General features: G+C 32.1%; 1 protein-coding gene and 1 long non-coding RNA gene across 4 annotated transcripts; one reads left to right on the top strand and one right to left on the bottom strand.

Annotated features, from left to right (window-relative positions):
• The first annotated feature begins 1322 nt into the window (after positions 1 to 1322).
• On the top strand, positions 1323 to 13421 carry LOC117239503 (trans-1,2-dihydrobenzene-1,2-diol dehydrogenase-like). 3 transcript variants are annotated; one of them, XM_033505109.1, is made up of 4 exons: positions 1323 to 1503; positions 9528 to 9729; positions 10390 to 10681; positions 12491 to 13421. In XM_033505109.1, the coding sequence occupies exons 2-4, from the start codon at positions 9528 to 9530 to the stop codon at positions 13026 to 13028; spliced, it is 1032 nt and encodes a 343-aa protein (XP_033361000.1). In that variant the 5' UTR covers positions 1323 to 1503; the 3' UTR covers positions 13029 to 13421. The 3 variants fall into 3 exon arrangements, with proteins under 3 accessions (XP_033361000.1, XP_033361001.1, XP_033360999.1); XM_033505110.1 differs by lacking the exon at positions 1323 to 1503 and adding an exon at positions 1696 to 1714; XM_033505108.1 differs by lacking the exon at positions 1323 to 1503 and adding an exon at positions 1696 to 1817.
• A 946-nt stretch (positions 13422 to 14367) lies between these two features.
• Positions 14368 to 16092, bottom strand: LOC117239504. Its single transcript, XR_004494467.1, has 2 exons — positions 15340 to 16092; positions 14368 to 14934 (listed from the first exon to the last, which is right to left on the bottom strand). It is a non-coding gene; the product is annotated as an uncharacterized LOC117239504 (long non-coding RNA).
• Positions 16093 to 18106: the final 2014 nt, after the last annotated feature.

Genomic DNA, 18106 nt, shown 5'->3' with positions numbered 1-18106 from the left:
TTTGTAAGAAAAATCGTAAATGAATGACAAATAATGCAAAAGTGAAAGAAATAAAAGCGTTTTAAAAACGAAAAATGAAAAGGCTCAAGAACATCTACAGTAGAATAACCTAAACCTCTACTAAATTAAACTTTATGTTTGTACTTTATGTTTGGCTGTTGAAATGATCCTGCCCTTCCAGAACTGTTTTACCCTTTTATCAAATTTCTAAAATCGCTAAAACATGTTATGTAACAAGATAGTAGTGGAGAGTCCATTCAGAAAGAAACTAATATTTAATTGCGAATAATTAAAAAAACAGAGCCCGAAACGCAATATTTTTATTCTTGATTTTGACTTTATTTTGGTTTCAGGAATCACCCCTTAAATATTTTTACACCTGTGGCCGAACATCCCGCATAATTCCATTAATGTGCACGCTATTAATACATTTACTATAATTTGTATCAGTACAGATACAAGCTGTGTTTTTCAATTTGTCCATTACTAAAACATGTTTTCCCTGACTTTCTGTTATAATGTATTGCAATTTAATACAAATAAATATAAAGTTGCCGAGATTTTAAATAATATAAATATAAACGAGCTGAAATTTTATAGTATGGTACTCAAGCATTGTCATACCAAATGCAGTCTACGACATTCTGCGCCGCCTTCGAAAAGGTTGCTGCAGTATACTTATTATACTGTAATATGTAAATAGAGTAATCTTAACCATTGTTGCATTGTTGTGTAAATAAAATATAAATAAAATAGACATTATTTCCAATTATTTTACCAATTAGCAGCGATGTGTTCTTTGTTCCGTTTATCAACGGGGATCAAGCGAACTTAAAACACCGTGCACAACCACATACTCGAGGCTGTAAGAAATATCTGTTGTAATTCAATCAAAAATGAATATTATCTATGTATTGAGTTTGAGTTAGCTTCTCGAATCCGACCGACAACACTACGTGAAATAATAAAAAATATTCTTTTCATAGAATAATGTTATCTAATTAATCATTCGCCTACTATTCTAATAATTGATTCGTTATTATTTCACGCAACCCAACTCTCTGACAACTGCATTGAAAAATCTAACCCAAATCGGAAACATAGATCATATTCACTTTTAATTTAGTTGTAAATTATAATTATAGAGATATACAGATAGAGTGCGAGGGCGAGCTGAGAAAGCGAAAGCAAAAGAGAACACTACATAAAGGCTTCTTGTGTCCTTGTCTAATAACGCATGCTCATTCGTATAGCAAACATGCAGTGTATAACCAACACAAGCATTGTCAGTGTCATGCCTGATTAGACAAGGACATGAGACATCTTTATGTAGCGTTCTTTCTACTCCTATATCGCATCTACTTACACGATAATTTAAGATTATATGACTCGCGTACTCTAACTCTTTATATATCTACGGTTATAACAGATATTTATTGCAGTTTCACAGTTGTTCAAAATTTTAAGTATTAGAACATATCTAAAAATCATCGAAATGGAAAGGTAGGTAGCATTTCTGCACTTCCATCAAATTTACTATTAATAAATTGAACATTTTAAACACTCCATCCATTACATAAACCTCTATTATATACTTGTGTTAATATGACATATTTTTTATCTTCTAATCTATGACCAGACGATAATGATGACTTGACTATGATAACTTCCTTTCTGCTGTGACGTCCATATCTCATAAAGAGGTTATTTGAAGGTTAGTGGTTTTCACATTCGTGTTCTATGTATATATGTAGTGCTTAAAATTCTAAAACAGACAACAATTTAAATATCTGTGAAGGTCACCTTTTATGAACATTGTAAGTTATAATTTAATTTTATACATATAAGAAATCATTCATATTATAATATTCAAATATATATCTATATAGATATTGCATACATATGTATGTATGTTAGGTTAGAAAAATCTACCAAATGTCCAACTGGACAAATTGTAAAGTACAAATTAAATAAAAAAAAAGAAAAAAAATATGCATCTATGTATATACGTACGGCATATTCCCAATTAGATGAATCTTTCACTGTATATTCCAAAAACAATATGTAAAACAATTTTAATTAATATTATCATTTGCCATTTTACATCTACCTATTTACAATATTATTGTGGACTTGTTTAAAACCAGCAGAAATGAATAACATAGAAACTTAGGACTTTACTGTGTTGCTGCTGTTACTGTAAAAAACACATGACCACAAAGTATTAGTAGTAGTAGTTGGTAATATTAGTATTGCTAACTACTATTACTAGTAATAAATATTAGTAATAGTGGTTATGAAAACAATCGATCATATAGATTTTAAAAATGTTTAGATTTTTTTCTTTGGTTATACTAAAATAAATTCTCTCTTATGTAAAGAAATGGCTTAAAAATATTTGTTTATGCATACAATATAATGTATATCTCCTATATGATTATAAAATTGTATATGTAACTTAGAAGAAACTATGTTTAGAACCTCATATGATTGACTACTACTTACAAAGTTATTATTATGTGTAAATATCTATAGTATATTTAAGAAATTTATGGCCTAACAAAATGATAAGCTTCATTAAATAAACATAACTACAAATGATTTCTATCGGACTTTAACATTAACATTATTAAGCGAACCATTAAGAATGATATTATTTTACAATTTTAATGTATAATAAAGATTTAGAGGTCATCTTTAAATACTTTAACAAATTACTGAGTATCCTAAATCTAACTTACAAAAGGATATTATAAAAGATGTATACCAACTTCATCTATCAGAAATATCTCTTAATACTTTAAATAACTGAAAACAGTTAGTTATAAAATATATTTAGATTCTAAAAACAGACCTAATATGGTGGCGATGTATTTTTTTTTTATATATGGTGATATCATATACAAAAGATCTTCAGAGTCCTTTCAAGACCTTTTAAGACTTTCATGTCAGTTTCATTTTTAAGTGAAATGTCCAATTTCTTATATTCCAATTTCATAAAATGTTGAATACTTAACATAATAGTACTTCAGTAGATTAATTGTAGAATTCAGTGTTACTAAGATTCCTTCTATCTTTCTTTACAGAAAGATTAATTTTATTAGTGTTTTTTAGCTGTGTATATGTACATATATTGTTTATCATAATGAGGCTTGTAATTTAGTACAACCTTCGCTTAGATAAGTACACGTTTAATATTTTAGATACAAACAAACAGTAAATAGTGACTATTATAAACAGCATTGTTAGATTGTTGGCGTTATTCTTACAAGAATATTGATATTGAGACATTGTGAAAGTCTAAATCACACATATTCTTCATACCAGAAACACAATTTTTTGGCTTGCTCGTACCTTACAATTGTTATTTTTGGATCTTTTGTTTGTTAGTATATCAGTAACACTGCAAAATATAATAGAAATATTTCACAATGCAAGTAATAAATTCGACAAACTCAAATGTATGAGGAATTATTTTCAATATAATCCCTATTCTATTGAAGTCGGACATAAAAGTTATTTGCCCTCAGAACACAAATTCTACAGAGCGTTTTACCTTTTCGCCTACAAAGAAACTATTACAACAAAGTATATCTTCCTCCTAATTTTCTGTAAATAATTCTTATTCTTCTCTTATTATTTGAAACAATAAAAATGAAGTGAACAGAGTTGGAGGAATACCCTGTATAATACTTACAACAGCTACAATATCTACATAAACTTTAAAACATTTATCCTATTTAATATTTTTTAAATTTATGTGACATAATCTTAAACTTGATAATTGTCTATTGTATGAATTTAAAAGTTGTGTTCATGTGTTCCAAAGCCTAAAAAACACAAAGTGTAACATGCAGTTTTGTAACAAAATTTTACTTGAAATCTTTTACGCAAACATTGTATGAAGATAAAAAGAACAGTACATATTTTCTTAAGACCTCTGTTATATGATTTTTTGTGTTATATCCTAATTGGTTATAGATTTCAAACATAATAATGATAAATGCACATAATTCTGTTTATATTCAATTGTCAGTAGTCATTGAAATCCATAATTGTTTTCCAGATTGGGGTTAGGTTATATAAACTTTTATATGAATAATCTCATATAAAACAAGAATATTTATACGTATCTATTATAATATTGGTATTGACAAGATTTTATGTAGTTATTCTATTATACATATACAATTAGCGATATTTAATTTTATTACTAAATGTATATGTTGGAGATGAAAGAACGCCGGAGCCGTCCCTCTGGAACTTCGGGAAAATCCGTAAAATTGCAATTAAAGTTTACAGTCGTAATTAAACAATTTGTCGTCATCCTGCCCAATTGTACTTGTTTGCGATTTGTGATAATAAACTTGGGCTCAAGGCGACTATCAGTCGCCGAACGTAGCTGCAGTCAACGGGACGGGCGCTTCGCCTAGCAAAGGTGTGGAATTATAGTATGACCCTCATTAAAAGAAATACCAATAGAGGTACTTGACAGTAAAACATTCCAACGGTTCCTTCGGACAACGAATACCTGATGTTGAGGCACGTACACAGCACAAGTCCAGTTAGCCCGAAGACCCGCTATAAAATCTGGGGTTTTCCAGCAATTAAGATTTTCCAAACGGACAGACAGTCTTTGTCCCAAACTGACTAATTGACAGCGACGTCAATTTCCCTTACTTTCGGAACGAGGGCTATATCCGACGGATCCGATGATCTCGTGTCCTTAGACACACCCCATCATAGTTTTCCTCTGTGGTATCATTGGGACGAAGATTCATTCCTTCTTGAAATCCCACCGACGAAGGGAGCAGCGCCTGACGATCAGTGAGTTTGAGTTAGAGCAAGTATCTCTTTCATCCCGTTGACCGCGGATTCGTCATCGAACCTAAGACCAACGTCGCTAACATCGCAAATGCCCAATCACCGCTGTTGATTGTCGAATCGGTAGTGTCCATACTCGTAGCAGCAGGCCGTATCTTCGTTATTACACAACGATGGCCAACTCCAAGCGAGGTCTATCAAACGCCCACAACCCTGTTCCTGACTCTTCTCCGATATATACATATATTCGTATTTACGAGTTATATTTCTTTAAATATTTATACGCAATTATTCTTCAACCTATTTGTTATTAGAAGTAAAAATATCTTATTTAAGTAAAAATATCTCTAGAATCTTCGAACGACTCCTATCTTTTTAAATGGGACTAAATGTAACATTTAAACATGATAAATTATATATGAATTTTTTTCTAAAACTCAAAAATTGCCTTTATTATAACGTATAGTCTAACTTATATTCTAATATTCTACAATTCTGATATTTTAATGTATTCTAATATTTATATAAAAACATTGTTGTTTATTACTTAACGTACATAATATACTTCACCGTGATTCTTCAGGACTAACGTTACTCTATTAAACCAACTGCACTACTAGCCAAATCTGCATTAACAGATTCTGCTATTAGCTTTTGTGAACAGAAAGACTGCAGAGTTGATATGGGATCAGTTTTATTCGGTTATGTTAGTGGACTGTCAACAGAAATATAAGAAAACCTGCTGCAGCGGATCTTCGCAGAAATTGAACAGATTCTGTTCATTAATCTAATTTATCTATTTGTAATAAAATACTGGAAAAAATAATAAAAGATATACCGAAGAAAATAATAAAAGTAAAATAAAAAATATGATCACAGTTATAATAATAATTCGCCCGAACCATACTTTATAAAACTAAATAATCGTTTACAACTGCATATGTGAGACTGCAAGAAATGTTTTTAAAAATCTATTCCGACGACAATTTTAACAGTCGAATAATTAAATTCTTTGATATTATGATTGAGATGTTTGCAATTTTAAATAATAGCAATACGATATAAAAGGTTAATATGAATTGTAATTATCCAAAACTTTTAAAAATGCCAAAACTTTAACTCACTCCAAGATGGTATCCCGCAGGGAGTAACCATCCACATGTTATTTAGCAATAAAGCTAGAAAAATTTACCGCTTGTCCAGCTGGACAAATTGTAAAGTATAAATTAAATAATAAAAAAAAAACTTTCTCAAATACGGCATGGGTTTCCTTTGTCCAACCACTCTTAACTTTGCAGATATCATTTTCTCGCCGGGTGTTATAATTTTAAGGAATACCATAAAAGAATGGAAAGTTCAAAAAGTGTCCACCCTATTATATTACCCTTTTATTTATCACAAGAAATACAAGAAGATATTGCGAGAGAAAGCTAAGCTGAAGATTTATTGATAAGCTAAGCTATGCTAAGAAAGACAATGTGTATTCCACAATTAGGCAGCAGCAGTGGGGACGGTTCCGTATAGATGCATTGAAACAAATTTCAAACTTAGCTTTGCTTATTGTATTTCAGAGGGTCTTGTTCGCGTTTTAAGTTCCTGCTGCCTGACCTTGCCATTTCTGGCAAATACCCTTTGTATCTGTTTATGTTTAATGACACTTTAGGCGCAAACACGACTACCATCCGTGCTTCGTTTCTAGCGGAGCTATTTTCGCAAAAGTCAATAAACTTGTAAGCTCAGTATCTTAAAAACTAATTGAAATCGGTTCAATACATAATGGATTCGTTCTGAGAAGCACTATCTGTATCTAAAGATCTGAAGAAAATATAGATATAGTTCCATTTAAATAAACGATCTTGATTGTCATTTCGGAAAATAATACTGTAGAAAAGATTCGTCTTCGTTAAAATATGTGCCCCTCTGCATCATGCAATCTTCATATAAACAATTTTTTGTATCTGTAATACATTTCAAAATAAAAAGTCCAGAGTTACGGCGGTCGTCCTGCATACAGTATACCATGTATACAGTATGAATACAGTATGTATACATGATATACAGTTTACCATGTATGTAAAGTTGCTCAAGAAATTGACCTTAATAACATATCTCAAGGACATCGATTTGGCTTTTTAATTGTAAACACAACAAGTTTAAGTAAATACAATAAGTTTCTATGTATGTTATAGAATAGATTGAAAGAAAAGAATATAGTGATTAGGTATCAAAAAAACAATAATGACGACCGCTTTGTAACTTTATAGCAGCTATGGAAAAGAATTGTAATATTAAAGAAATAAATAACCATTGCTGTTTATAATTATTCAATTTATCTTTATATGAACTATATGTATGTAGAGCATGGTTGACCATGAGATTTAGTAGATGTTATTGCTCGTTGTCGTAACCGTCGAATATATTTAAAATACTAAATTAGTATACAGACTATATTCGCTGAGAGGCTCGTACAGAGTATACATCGCAAAGTAAAATTGCTAATTAATACTCAGTAAATGCTCGCCAGATAACTCGGTAGATAGCTCGTCGATACAGAAAGATACTCGTAGATACTGAGATACTAACTCGAATAATAACTCGAATAATCTCTCGGACAATAACTGCTCGCTCGCGATCGCGTCCATTTATTTATACTAGTCGGGGGAGAATCAGAAAATTCGAATTCGTCTTTATTGGACGGTTGCATGTAGCGGCGACATTGTTTTGCCTGGAGTTTATTTATCATTACGTTTCATGCGTCAAGACTGCGTCAGTGTCCCGAGGCAAAATAACAAAATGAGTTGAATTGTCCTTTAACTCATGTGTCGCTACATGTACTTCAGTATATTAAGAATCACAGATTATTATAAATATGTAATGAAGCATTGATAATCTCGAGAATATTTTAAATGTGATATATATAAACATATATATATAAATGATATATATATATATGTCGGGTTAACATTAGGATTTAAGGCGCGTAACGATTCTTCGTTTGAGTAAGTCATCGTTTTACGAGACAGAGATTATATTTACGCGAATATACAAGATTTTACAAAATATTATGAATATTGAGTTTAATGAATCATAAGATTAACAGACGATAAGTTTAACTAATAATTAGATTAAAGAATAATAAGTTTAACGAACAATAAGAGGTACGAATAATATGTCTTACGAATAATAAATTTAACGAATAATGAGATTAACGATTGATAGGTTTTACGAATAATGAATTTAATTAACGCTATTAACAATGTTCCGGGGTTCAAACGAATCCACGGTCAACGAAATAACTTTTTACTAAGCGTAAAATAATTTTAAACACAAAAATACGATTGCTGAGACACTCGGTAAATTGCTCGATGTATCACTTTCCAAGGCGATCACACGAATGAATATCTGATGAAAATCTTTTTCGCTATACGACTGCATTTGTTTCTTATATGCTCGCTGGAGACATCGAAAAGGTTCCAATCGTTGTTGCTAGGCAATTTCTGTCAAAAGTTTGTTGTATACTTTTTGGAAACATCGAGAAAGATCCAAACGCCGTTACTAGACAGATTCTGTCTGGAGATTGATTCCTAATACAACGTGTGTCCCATTATATCGACATCTAATATTTAATATAATATTACAATTAATATAATATAATATAAAATAATGTAATATAATATAATATAAAATAATAAATAATATAATATTAATATAAAATTATATCGACAATTCTATGTGATTTCTAGGGAGAACAATACAACCGATCCACACCTTCGTCAGGCAAAACGTTTATCCCGTGACCGTGGCTACGTTCGGCGACCAGTTGTCACCTCGAACCCACTTTCGCTTTCACAAATATCAAACAATTACAAATGACAATTGCTTAATTACAGTTATGATAAAATCTAGGCTAAAGCATTAGAAGGCTTCCTCAAAATTGCAAAGGGAAGGCTCCGGTTTTCCTTTCATCTCCGACATATATATATATGTATATGTCAGGGATGAAAGGACATCGGGGCATTTCTTTTGGAATTTTTGGGAAGACCCCCAATACTTCAGTCTAAACTTTTTATTATAGCTGTACTTAAATAATAAAGCTTAGAAGTAGTTGTTTATGATTTAATCCGATTATGTTTGCCCAAGATGTATGACAGAAGGCTTGGGCTCGAAGTGATACTCGTGCCGTGCAAGTGCCTCAACCTCTGGTATTCATTGTCCGAAGGACCCGTTAGAATGTTTTACTGTCAGGTACCTCTATGGGTATTTCTCCTAATGAGGGTCATACTATCGCTCTATATCTTTGTTAGACGAAGCGCCCGTCCCGTTGACCGCGGCTACGTTGGGCGACGGACCGTCGCCCCGAGCCAGAGCTCACCATCACTAGTCTCGAACGATTACAATCGGATTAACTAACTACAATTGTTTAATTACAGCTGTAGTAGACCCTGGAGTACACTATTGCGGGATTATCCAAAATTCCAGATACTCCGGTGTTCTAATATATAATATTATTATATATTATTATATGTATATTAATATATATATTAATAAAACATACCAATTGAAAGCATGTGCTGATTCTCAATCATTTCTAATATATAAGAGAATAACAATGTTTCTATTTATAACTTTAAGTTAATTTATAATTGTTTACCATTATATTATTTAGTACATAATTAGCTTCTTTTAAAATTACGTTATTACAGATGTCTATTCATTGGGGTATAGCAGGTGCTGGAAAAATATCACATGATTTTGTAACATGCTTACGAACATTGCCAGAATCTGAGCATGTAGTTCTTGCAGTAGCAGCACGTGAATTATCAAGGGCACAGAACTTTTCTAGCTTACATAAAATTAAAAAGGCGTTCGACAGTTATGTAGAGCTAGCGGAAGACAAGAATATTGGTATGTTTCATGTTTTTTTTAAGTTGAATTAATATAGAGATAGTCTTTTTATAAACGTTTTTGAACGTTATTGAATCTAACAAATCCGCCTTACTCTCCTTGCCTCTGGAAAGCAAGAGAACGCACGTTCAGTTCCTCACTTGAGTGTAACCCATACCATGGTTCCTTTGGGACTCCTTATCCTCATAATGAGTGGAATACGTTACAATAAAAAAAAATTTGGCCCTGAAAATCATGCTCCAGATCAATTTTGCACAAACATTTTATTACAAATCTCCACCGATCCAGATGTTTAGAATCACGCTATGACGGTTTTTAAACATACTTTTTATACACCCTGTAGATTATACACTGTACATACTCGCCACTCGGCAAGGAAATTATACACGCAAAACTTTTACTACTCGTTTTTTCATCACTTCGACACTTTCTAACTTCGCATACGAATTTACTCTACAGATACACACCTCCGAAATACCGAAAACTAAATACGATAGTCAGTTTTTGTGAAATAACACAAAATTGTTATAATCTATTATTTTTACCGAAAATTGAAAATTAGTAGCCATATTTTATGAAACTTATTCAAATATAAAAATGCCATACATCATAATTTTAAGCATATTTTCCCGATTGTTTTGTATTTTTTTACGTTTACAGATGTCATATATATTGGAACGTTACATCCTCAACACTTCGACATTGCAAAATTAATGTTAAATCATGGAAAACATGTTTTATGTGAAAAACCTTTAACTATGAATTTGAAGCAAACAACAGAGTTGATAAATTTAGCAAAGGAGAAGAAGTTGTTCTTAATGGAAGGTATTTGGAGTAGATGCTTTCCTATATATGAAACTCTTAAAAAAGAAATTGAATCCGGAAGTATTGGAGATGTTCATCAAGTTCTTGTATCCTTCGGATTTAGAATGCCAGATGTTCAACGACTCAAGTACGTAAACGATGTTTGTTTTGTCCTTTGTATGCATTTTAAAATTAAAATTGTGAATGAAATTATAATTCACAGTACTGCATATAAGTAAGAAAGATGGTGACTACCGAGGCAGTTTTTAATGTTAAGATTTGCTAGGTTGGATATAAAGGTTTTTATTTTATTTACATTAAAGCTGCACACAGATGGACTTTTCGTGTGTCAGAACAGTCGTCGATATACATAACCAAAGTTGAGGGAAAGTCTGAAAACAGTATTATTACCGTTGTTACAAATCTTCAAGGCACAGATACCGTTTTTAAAATAGACACTCTTTGCAACAAAACTCCATTTATCTGAACATCACTTATTACAATAACATTTTAACTAATGCCCGATTAACTGAAGCGTTGCCGTGTGAAACTTAATCTGATTGAAAATTAATTTGAACGTAACTTCCTATGATGTACATGAAAAGTAGTAGGTAATGAGACAAATTTATAAGTCCCCGCTTATCTAAACTTCGATTAATTATATACAGGGTATTCAGGTACAGGTGAAAGGAAATTTAAGGGGTGATTCTTGAAACCAAAATAAAACAAAAAATAAAAATTTAGAAATTGCGTTTCCGGCTTTGTTTTTTAGTTATTGACAATCGGCCAAAATATCTCTACACGCACGAACGAAAGTAAGTCAGACTAAGCAGCGAGATGCACAGGGATCCTTAAATTGAACGATACATGGGCAGTATCTTAGTATGCATGTATGTGCATCCAAGTACATCCAGTACAATATGATTAGTGCATATGCATTAAGTTGATGTTCAGTATCGATATCTCATTTACTATCGTTCTGCATTTCTCCGTTTCCACATCTATCCAAATAAATCTCCAAATATGGTCTTGCATTACCATTTTTCACGTACATATATTCTTAAAACTACTACTAAACTCTATGTAATATACACGAAATTATGCACAAAATTGATCTGGATGATTTTAATAAGAATGAAAACTGATTTCAACAATATATATATAAAAATTTTTCGTTTGAGGCTTTGTTTTCGAGAAAATCGACTTTGAATTTTCGCTCGGTACGCGTGCGGTACGTTATAACGGATCTCACTGTAGATCGTTGTTCCGATGGAAAAATTAAAAAAAGAAAAAAAAAATTTTTATTCTATATTTTCGACTTCTTTTTCGCGTAGAATCACCCCCTTTCCACTCGTACCACCAGTTACCAACCACCCTGTATAATATTGTATATGATGCCACTTAAAAAAGTCAAGGTCACATTGACCTTTTATTAAACAATAATTTGTCAGAAATTTTTAATATCCAAATGTGTAGTAAACCAAAAATTGATTAACTTTTATTTAAAACACTTCTTTGTGAAATTATCGGAAATGCTTGAAAAATACTGGTCATTCTCACAGGATAAAATTTACCGAATGTCCAGCTGGACAAATTGTAAAGTGCAAATTAAATTTAAAAAAAATCTTACGAGATATACCCTCTATATCGGTATATTGAAATCGATACGATAAATCATATTTTATACAATTTACTTCGCCTTCTTGTATTCCGCGTTTTTGACGTTTTCAAAATACTTCTATAGGTAAATGACTCAGCATCAAACTTCCTACATTTATAATGTGTTGTGTATTAACGACTGCAATTTAATTTCTGTGTATCTGTAACATCCATTAATTCTTTATTCTAGGCAGTATGCTCAAATCTGTTAATTTTTATTAAATGCATAATACATTGGATAGTGCATTACATATTTAAGTCAAACTTATTATATTAAAAGATACGTTCTTCTGTTTAGCATTAAAAGTCTAGGAGGAGGTACCGTATTGGACTTGGGCGTGTATGGAATACAATTTGCTTGTTTAATATTTAATAATGAAATACCTCATACTGTACAAGCTGCTGGGTGCTTAAATGAAGAGGGAGTTGATCAATCTGTATCTACTACCTTTCTTTACAAAGGAAACCGTACTGCAACCATTATTACTCACTGTCTAGTTGATTTACCGAATGAAGCTTACATCATTGGTACAAAAGGAATGATAAAAGTTCCGAACTTTTGGTGCCCTACAACACTAGAATTGCCAAGTGGTAAAATAAATATACCACTTCCTGAAACTGAATATAAGTTTAATTTTATTAACAGCGTTGGATTTGTTTATGAAGCTAATGAAGTTCGCAATTGCATTTTAGCAGGTACTGCATGTTTTGACATTTTCTTTAAATTCAAAGTATTATTCACAAATTATCAATTAATTAATATTAACTTTAACCAAACAACAAAAACATTTGAATCGTTTGAATGCCACTTAATCTTTACTAATCGAAAAATATGAAACAGTACAATCCGTTTCAGCGGTATCCGTAACTCCTTTAACTACCTCAAAATGAGCATTCTTATGTAGTTGCAAGTTTGTAAGAATATTATGATTCTGTTTTAGAATTTTTAATTACATATTATTAAATCAGGCGCATCATCAATTGCATTGTACCTCTGTATAAACCAGCTGCGGTAGCATTTTTGATATAAGATACAAGTATCGAATGTCTTATATGCATTATATGTGCCCTATGTTTTATAGCAATGGAATGGTTAAACAAGAACAAGAGATATTACAGTGATCAACGCGAATTTAAATTTGCGATGTGCATTAGATGATCTTTGTAAAATGATCCATCCTAAACAAACATCTGAAAAATATAGTCCTTCTTAGAGTATTCATCTTTTACTATTGACATTCTTTTTTAACATCAAGTAAAAAAAAAAAAAGAAAATATGGTTCGTTCCAGTTACGTGACTGATTTTGTAGGCGATATTTTTCTTAAACTAGACTTGCTACCTAAAGAAAAAATTCTTTACTAGCTATATTTACTAGCTAGATTTATCAGAGCCAAGATAGCAATTAAATTCAAGTGCCGATGACGATAATGTCACACTTACGAAAAGATTCTCTTTTGTTATTAGTTGCTTCCGAAAAAAATTTGTTGCACCACATAATTGACAGTTTTTCCATAAATATGCTACAATCTTCAGCACTCAACATGACACACACCTACACGCACTTGTTCCATTACTTTAAACGTTACACAACATACACGGTAGAAATTATTTTTTTGTTTTTTACTCACTCAAAAATGCGAAAATCGTTTAAAACATTTTTGTAGATTTTATTATCAATATTTTTTTGAAATGAAACTATGCACTAGTCAAAGTCAACTCAATTTCTTTTAAATGGAACTATAAATGAAATATATATATTATATATTACAAATGTATTGTATATTAGTATATTAATATGTTGGGTAATAATTAAATAATAATAAGTTATTAACTTATTTATGTCAAAAAATCATTGGTTTAACAAATATTTTAACTTTTATTTTGTAAAATTAATCGTACGAAAGACAGGGCAAGTTGTAACACACTCTTTATTTGTTTTCCTCATCCATCATGCGATAATATTTTATGTACAAAATAAACATTGAAATATATGTGCTAAACTAATGGCTTTTCGATATATATAAATAGGTTAATAGCTTTTTATGGGGATGCCAAGTAAGATCGATTAACATATTAAAATAATCATATATATAGTTCTATTAAAAAAAATTGACTTAGTTTTCATTTATCCTTTGCACTCCCCCCTGCAAGAAAACTGCTAAAACCAAACTATGTCCACCTCGAAATTTAACTTTTATTGGGACACTGTGTATTTTTATTACTGTGGACTTATTTCATTTATCAATTGTCCGTCCATTTTCATGCATTACGTCAATTTGATTTCATTAATGAAAAATTAGTTTTTTTTATTAAGAGTAATATTCTTGCATAAATATGATAACTTCTAAGATACATGTTATGGACTTATATATATATATAGAAAAGAACCATATGGCAACATTTATATAGAATTATTACTAATATTACGAATTACGTTCCATAAATGATCGGTGTTACCAATGTTTACATACATTAATCTAATTATATCGTATAACTTATATTACATTGTCTGTTTAATTTTAATTAAAGCAGACCAAAGTACAGAATATAAGATCAATTGTCAAGACTTTAGCAGGTGATTCTACAGCTTTGAATCGATGGAGATCATCAAAGAAATAGTCGCAACATTGAATTTGATCCTGATCTTGAAATGTCATTCCAAATCTTCTTGTTGCATCGTACTTTTACTTATCATGTAGCACAAAAGTCTCAGAGGAACCATGGGCTCCAACTCAACAGTTCTATTGGACAAAAATATTGAAGTTTCATTAATTCTATATAAAACATATGTATGTAGTATCGTGGAAGAAAGGCCTGTGGTAGCACTCGATAGCAAATACCACCACTCGACACTAACTAGTGTCGGACACCGGCAACGCAGTGGTTAGTGCCTTAGGTTACGAACGTTCGAAACCCTGGTTCGAATCCCGGCGACCGGAGACCGATTTTTCTTTCACGATACAAAAAAAGAAAAAGAAAAAACGGCCGTACCCAGCAGCGACATCTACAACGCTAAGCGCGACTTACGATACTACATGTATATAAAATTATATATTATATACTATTGTCGTATATAAATTCCAGATATACCATTCGATATCCCATTTCTTCTTTTTTTCTTTTTTTTGAATCTGTAATAGCTATACCTGCGTGTCAACTTCTACATGATCATCACTGTTGTTTAAATAGAACCAGGCTCACATTTAAATTTCTACATTTTATATTCAGGCCAAGTCTTCTCCCAAGATTACGCATTGATTGTTGACAAGGGAAAGCATATTAAATCCATCATTTTAATTGTTCAACGGATTTACTCTGTCCACCTGAACTGAAATGACCCACGGAACTGATCCAACTGTAGAACAAAACAATGATCTGGAACTTACAGACAACACATGAGCCAGAAGCAACTAAGAGCAAGCTGAAGAATTTTCCAACCACCTTTGTAACACATTTCCTCTACACAATATTAACAACAGTAGCCCCAACTATCATACAGATTGAGATGTGCAAAACACTAGCACCTCAACTGACATGCACTATACCATACCTAATACAACAGCAGTAGAAATTAGAATCATAATGAAGAAAACAAAAAACAATAAAGCACCATTAATCAACATAATCAAAGTTTAAATCTTCAAAAAATCTTCCCCTAAAAGCAATACGATTAATGACAATAATATTCAATGCAATATTAAGAACTCAATAATGTCCTAATCTATGGAAACTAGCGCAGATCATAATGTTATCTAAGCCAGGCAAAAACCCACACCAAATTGCATCTTACAGGCTAACATCACTACCTCGTACGTTTTCCAAAATACTAGAGAAAATAATAGACGACCGCCTAAAACCAACAATAGAGAAAGAAAAGTTAATAGCAGATTACCAATTTGGATTCAGAAACAAACATTCCATGATAGAGCATATGCACAAGCTGGACAACGAAATTTTACTAGCAATAGAAAAGAAACAATACTGGACAGCCCTCTTCATGGATATCGAGAAAGCATTTGACAAAATGAACCATGAAAGCGTCTTATAAACAATCAAAAAACATTTCCCAGAACAAATTCACCACTTACTCAAATCATATCTAAGCAACAGAACCTTTGTAGTAAAAATAAAGGACACATATTCTGAAGTTAAAGAATCGAGGCAAGGGTACAGCAAGGAAGCGTCTTAGGGCCAATATTATACACGGGCAACATACCAACAGCAAGATACTGACATTCGCGGACGACACGGTTGTACTAGTCAGGCACACTAAATCAGAAACAGCAGTTACATATCACAAAAATATAAAAATGGCTGCAAAATAAACAAACAAAAGCAAACCCCAGTAAATGCAACCATATTACATTTACACTACGAAAACAGAAACAACCAAATATCCAATTGAATGGCACGCACATAAGACAAACAAAGCAAGTTAAATATCTAGGACTTCACTTAGAGATACAACTTACATGGAAGTAGCATACTAAATCAATTATAGACAAAATACGGATAAAAAGAGGACAGATGTACTGATTAACTACTTGAAACTCTAACCTCAGCATGGAAAATAAATTAAAAATTTACAAAACGATAATAAAACCAATTTGAACGTACGGAATACCACTATGGGGCAGCAGCAATGAGCCACATAGAATCTAATTTATCAATTAGAGTCGCTACAATCGAAAATACTCAGGACAATAGTCAACGCCCCATGGTATGTCAGAAACAAGGATTTACGTAAAGACTTAAAAATACCAATGATCAAAGAAGAAATCGGCAGATATGCAAAGAGATACAAAGAAAGAATTGCAACACTCCCAAACCAGTTGGCTGCTGAAACATGCAAAATTCATATCAAAAGAAGGCTAAGAAGAACATATTCCACGAAGAGAATAAGTTAAAAATGTAGGATAACATTTTTCCGTTTAAGGACTTGTTTTCAAAAAAATAAACTTTAAACATGTTTAATTACATATTAATCCGGTAGGAGCGCATGGTACATTTTCAAATTTATTTTCTCGGAAACGAAGCCTCTTATGAAAAAATGCTACTTTACATTTTTTACTTATTTCAAATGCAATTTAATTTTTTATCGACTGTTTATTCTTTTTCAGTCCAAGATTAACCAAATTTAAGTATACTGTTAGACTTCCGATTTGGACGCGGGCGAAGGTAACACGTGGGTAGTAAGCGCTGTGAAAAAGTGAGAAGTGAAGGGGAAAAGGAGGAGGAAGACATAGGGGAAAGAAGAAGGGAAAGAAAGGGGGAAAGCGCGAAGCGAGGGTAGACAAAGTATAAGAAAAAAGTGACAAAAAGACAGGAGAAAGTGTGAAACATAAAGCTAGGAAAGAAGAGGTTAGGTGGGCGAAAGTACAAAACTAATTGGTCAGGAAGAAGATAGATAGCGACAAGAAGCAGACCGAAGATGACGAACAAGGCGAGAGAGAAGGAAGATCGCAGAAACAGGCTGGAAAGGTACAGCGTGACAGAGAAGGAGGCAATAAAGAGAGAGAGAGCGGTAAAGCATCAAGAAGCATGATCAAAACAGCATCAAGAAGCATGGAAATACATAAATAAATATAGGAGAAGAAGAGAGGTTGTAGACGAGGAGATAAGGGAAGAGGAGTGGAAAAATCATTTTATGGAAACGTTAGAGGGGACAGAAAACAAAGAGGACAGAAGAACAGAAGGGCGGAGAGAGGAGGAGGAATCAAAGGAGGAGAGAGAAGACAACATAGAGAAGGAAGAGGTAATACTCCAAATAAGAAAATTGAAAGAGAAGAAAGCAACGGGAGAAGATGGCTTGGAAAACGAGGTATGGAAGTATGCGTCGAAGGAAGTGGGGGAGGCGTTATGGGTGATGTTAGGAAAAATTTGGAATGGAAAGGGGATACCCGAAGACTGGAG

Source organism: Bombus vosnesenskii, unplaced genomic scaffold (assembly GCF_011952255.1).
Source record: "Bombus vosnesenskii isolate JDL3184/JDL3185 unplaced genomic scaffold, Bvos_JDL3184-5_v1.1 scf7180000014090, whole genome shotgun sequence".
NCBI classification, from domain to species: Eukaryota; Metazoa; Arthropoda; class Insecta; order Hymenoptera; family Apidae; genus Bombus; species Bombus vosnesenskii.
This window is presented reverse-complemented; position numbering and strand designations above follow the sequence as displayed.

What these genes read in the sequence shown, in the direction of transcription:
- LOC117239503 (XM_033505108.1), top strand. An exon ending in AGCGGAAGACAAGAATATTG is followed by an intron (nt 9,730 to 10,389) that starts GTATGTTTCATG and finishes TTACGTTTACAG; the next exon opens with ATGTCATATATATTGGAACG. An exon ending in CCAGATGTTCAACGACTCAA is followed by an intron (nt 10,682 to 12,490) that starts GTACGTAAACGA and finishes TCTTCTGTTTAG; the next exon opens with CATTAAAAGTCTAGGAGGAG.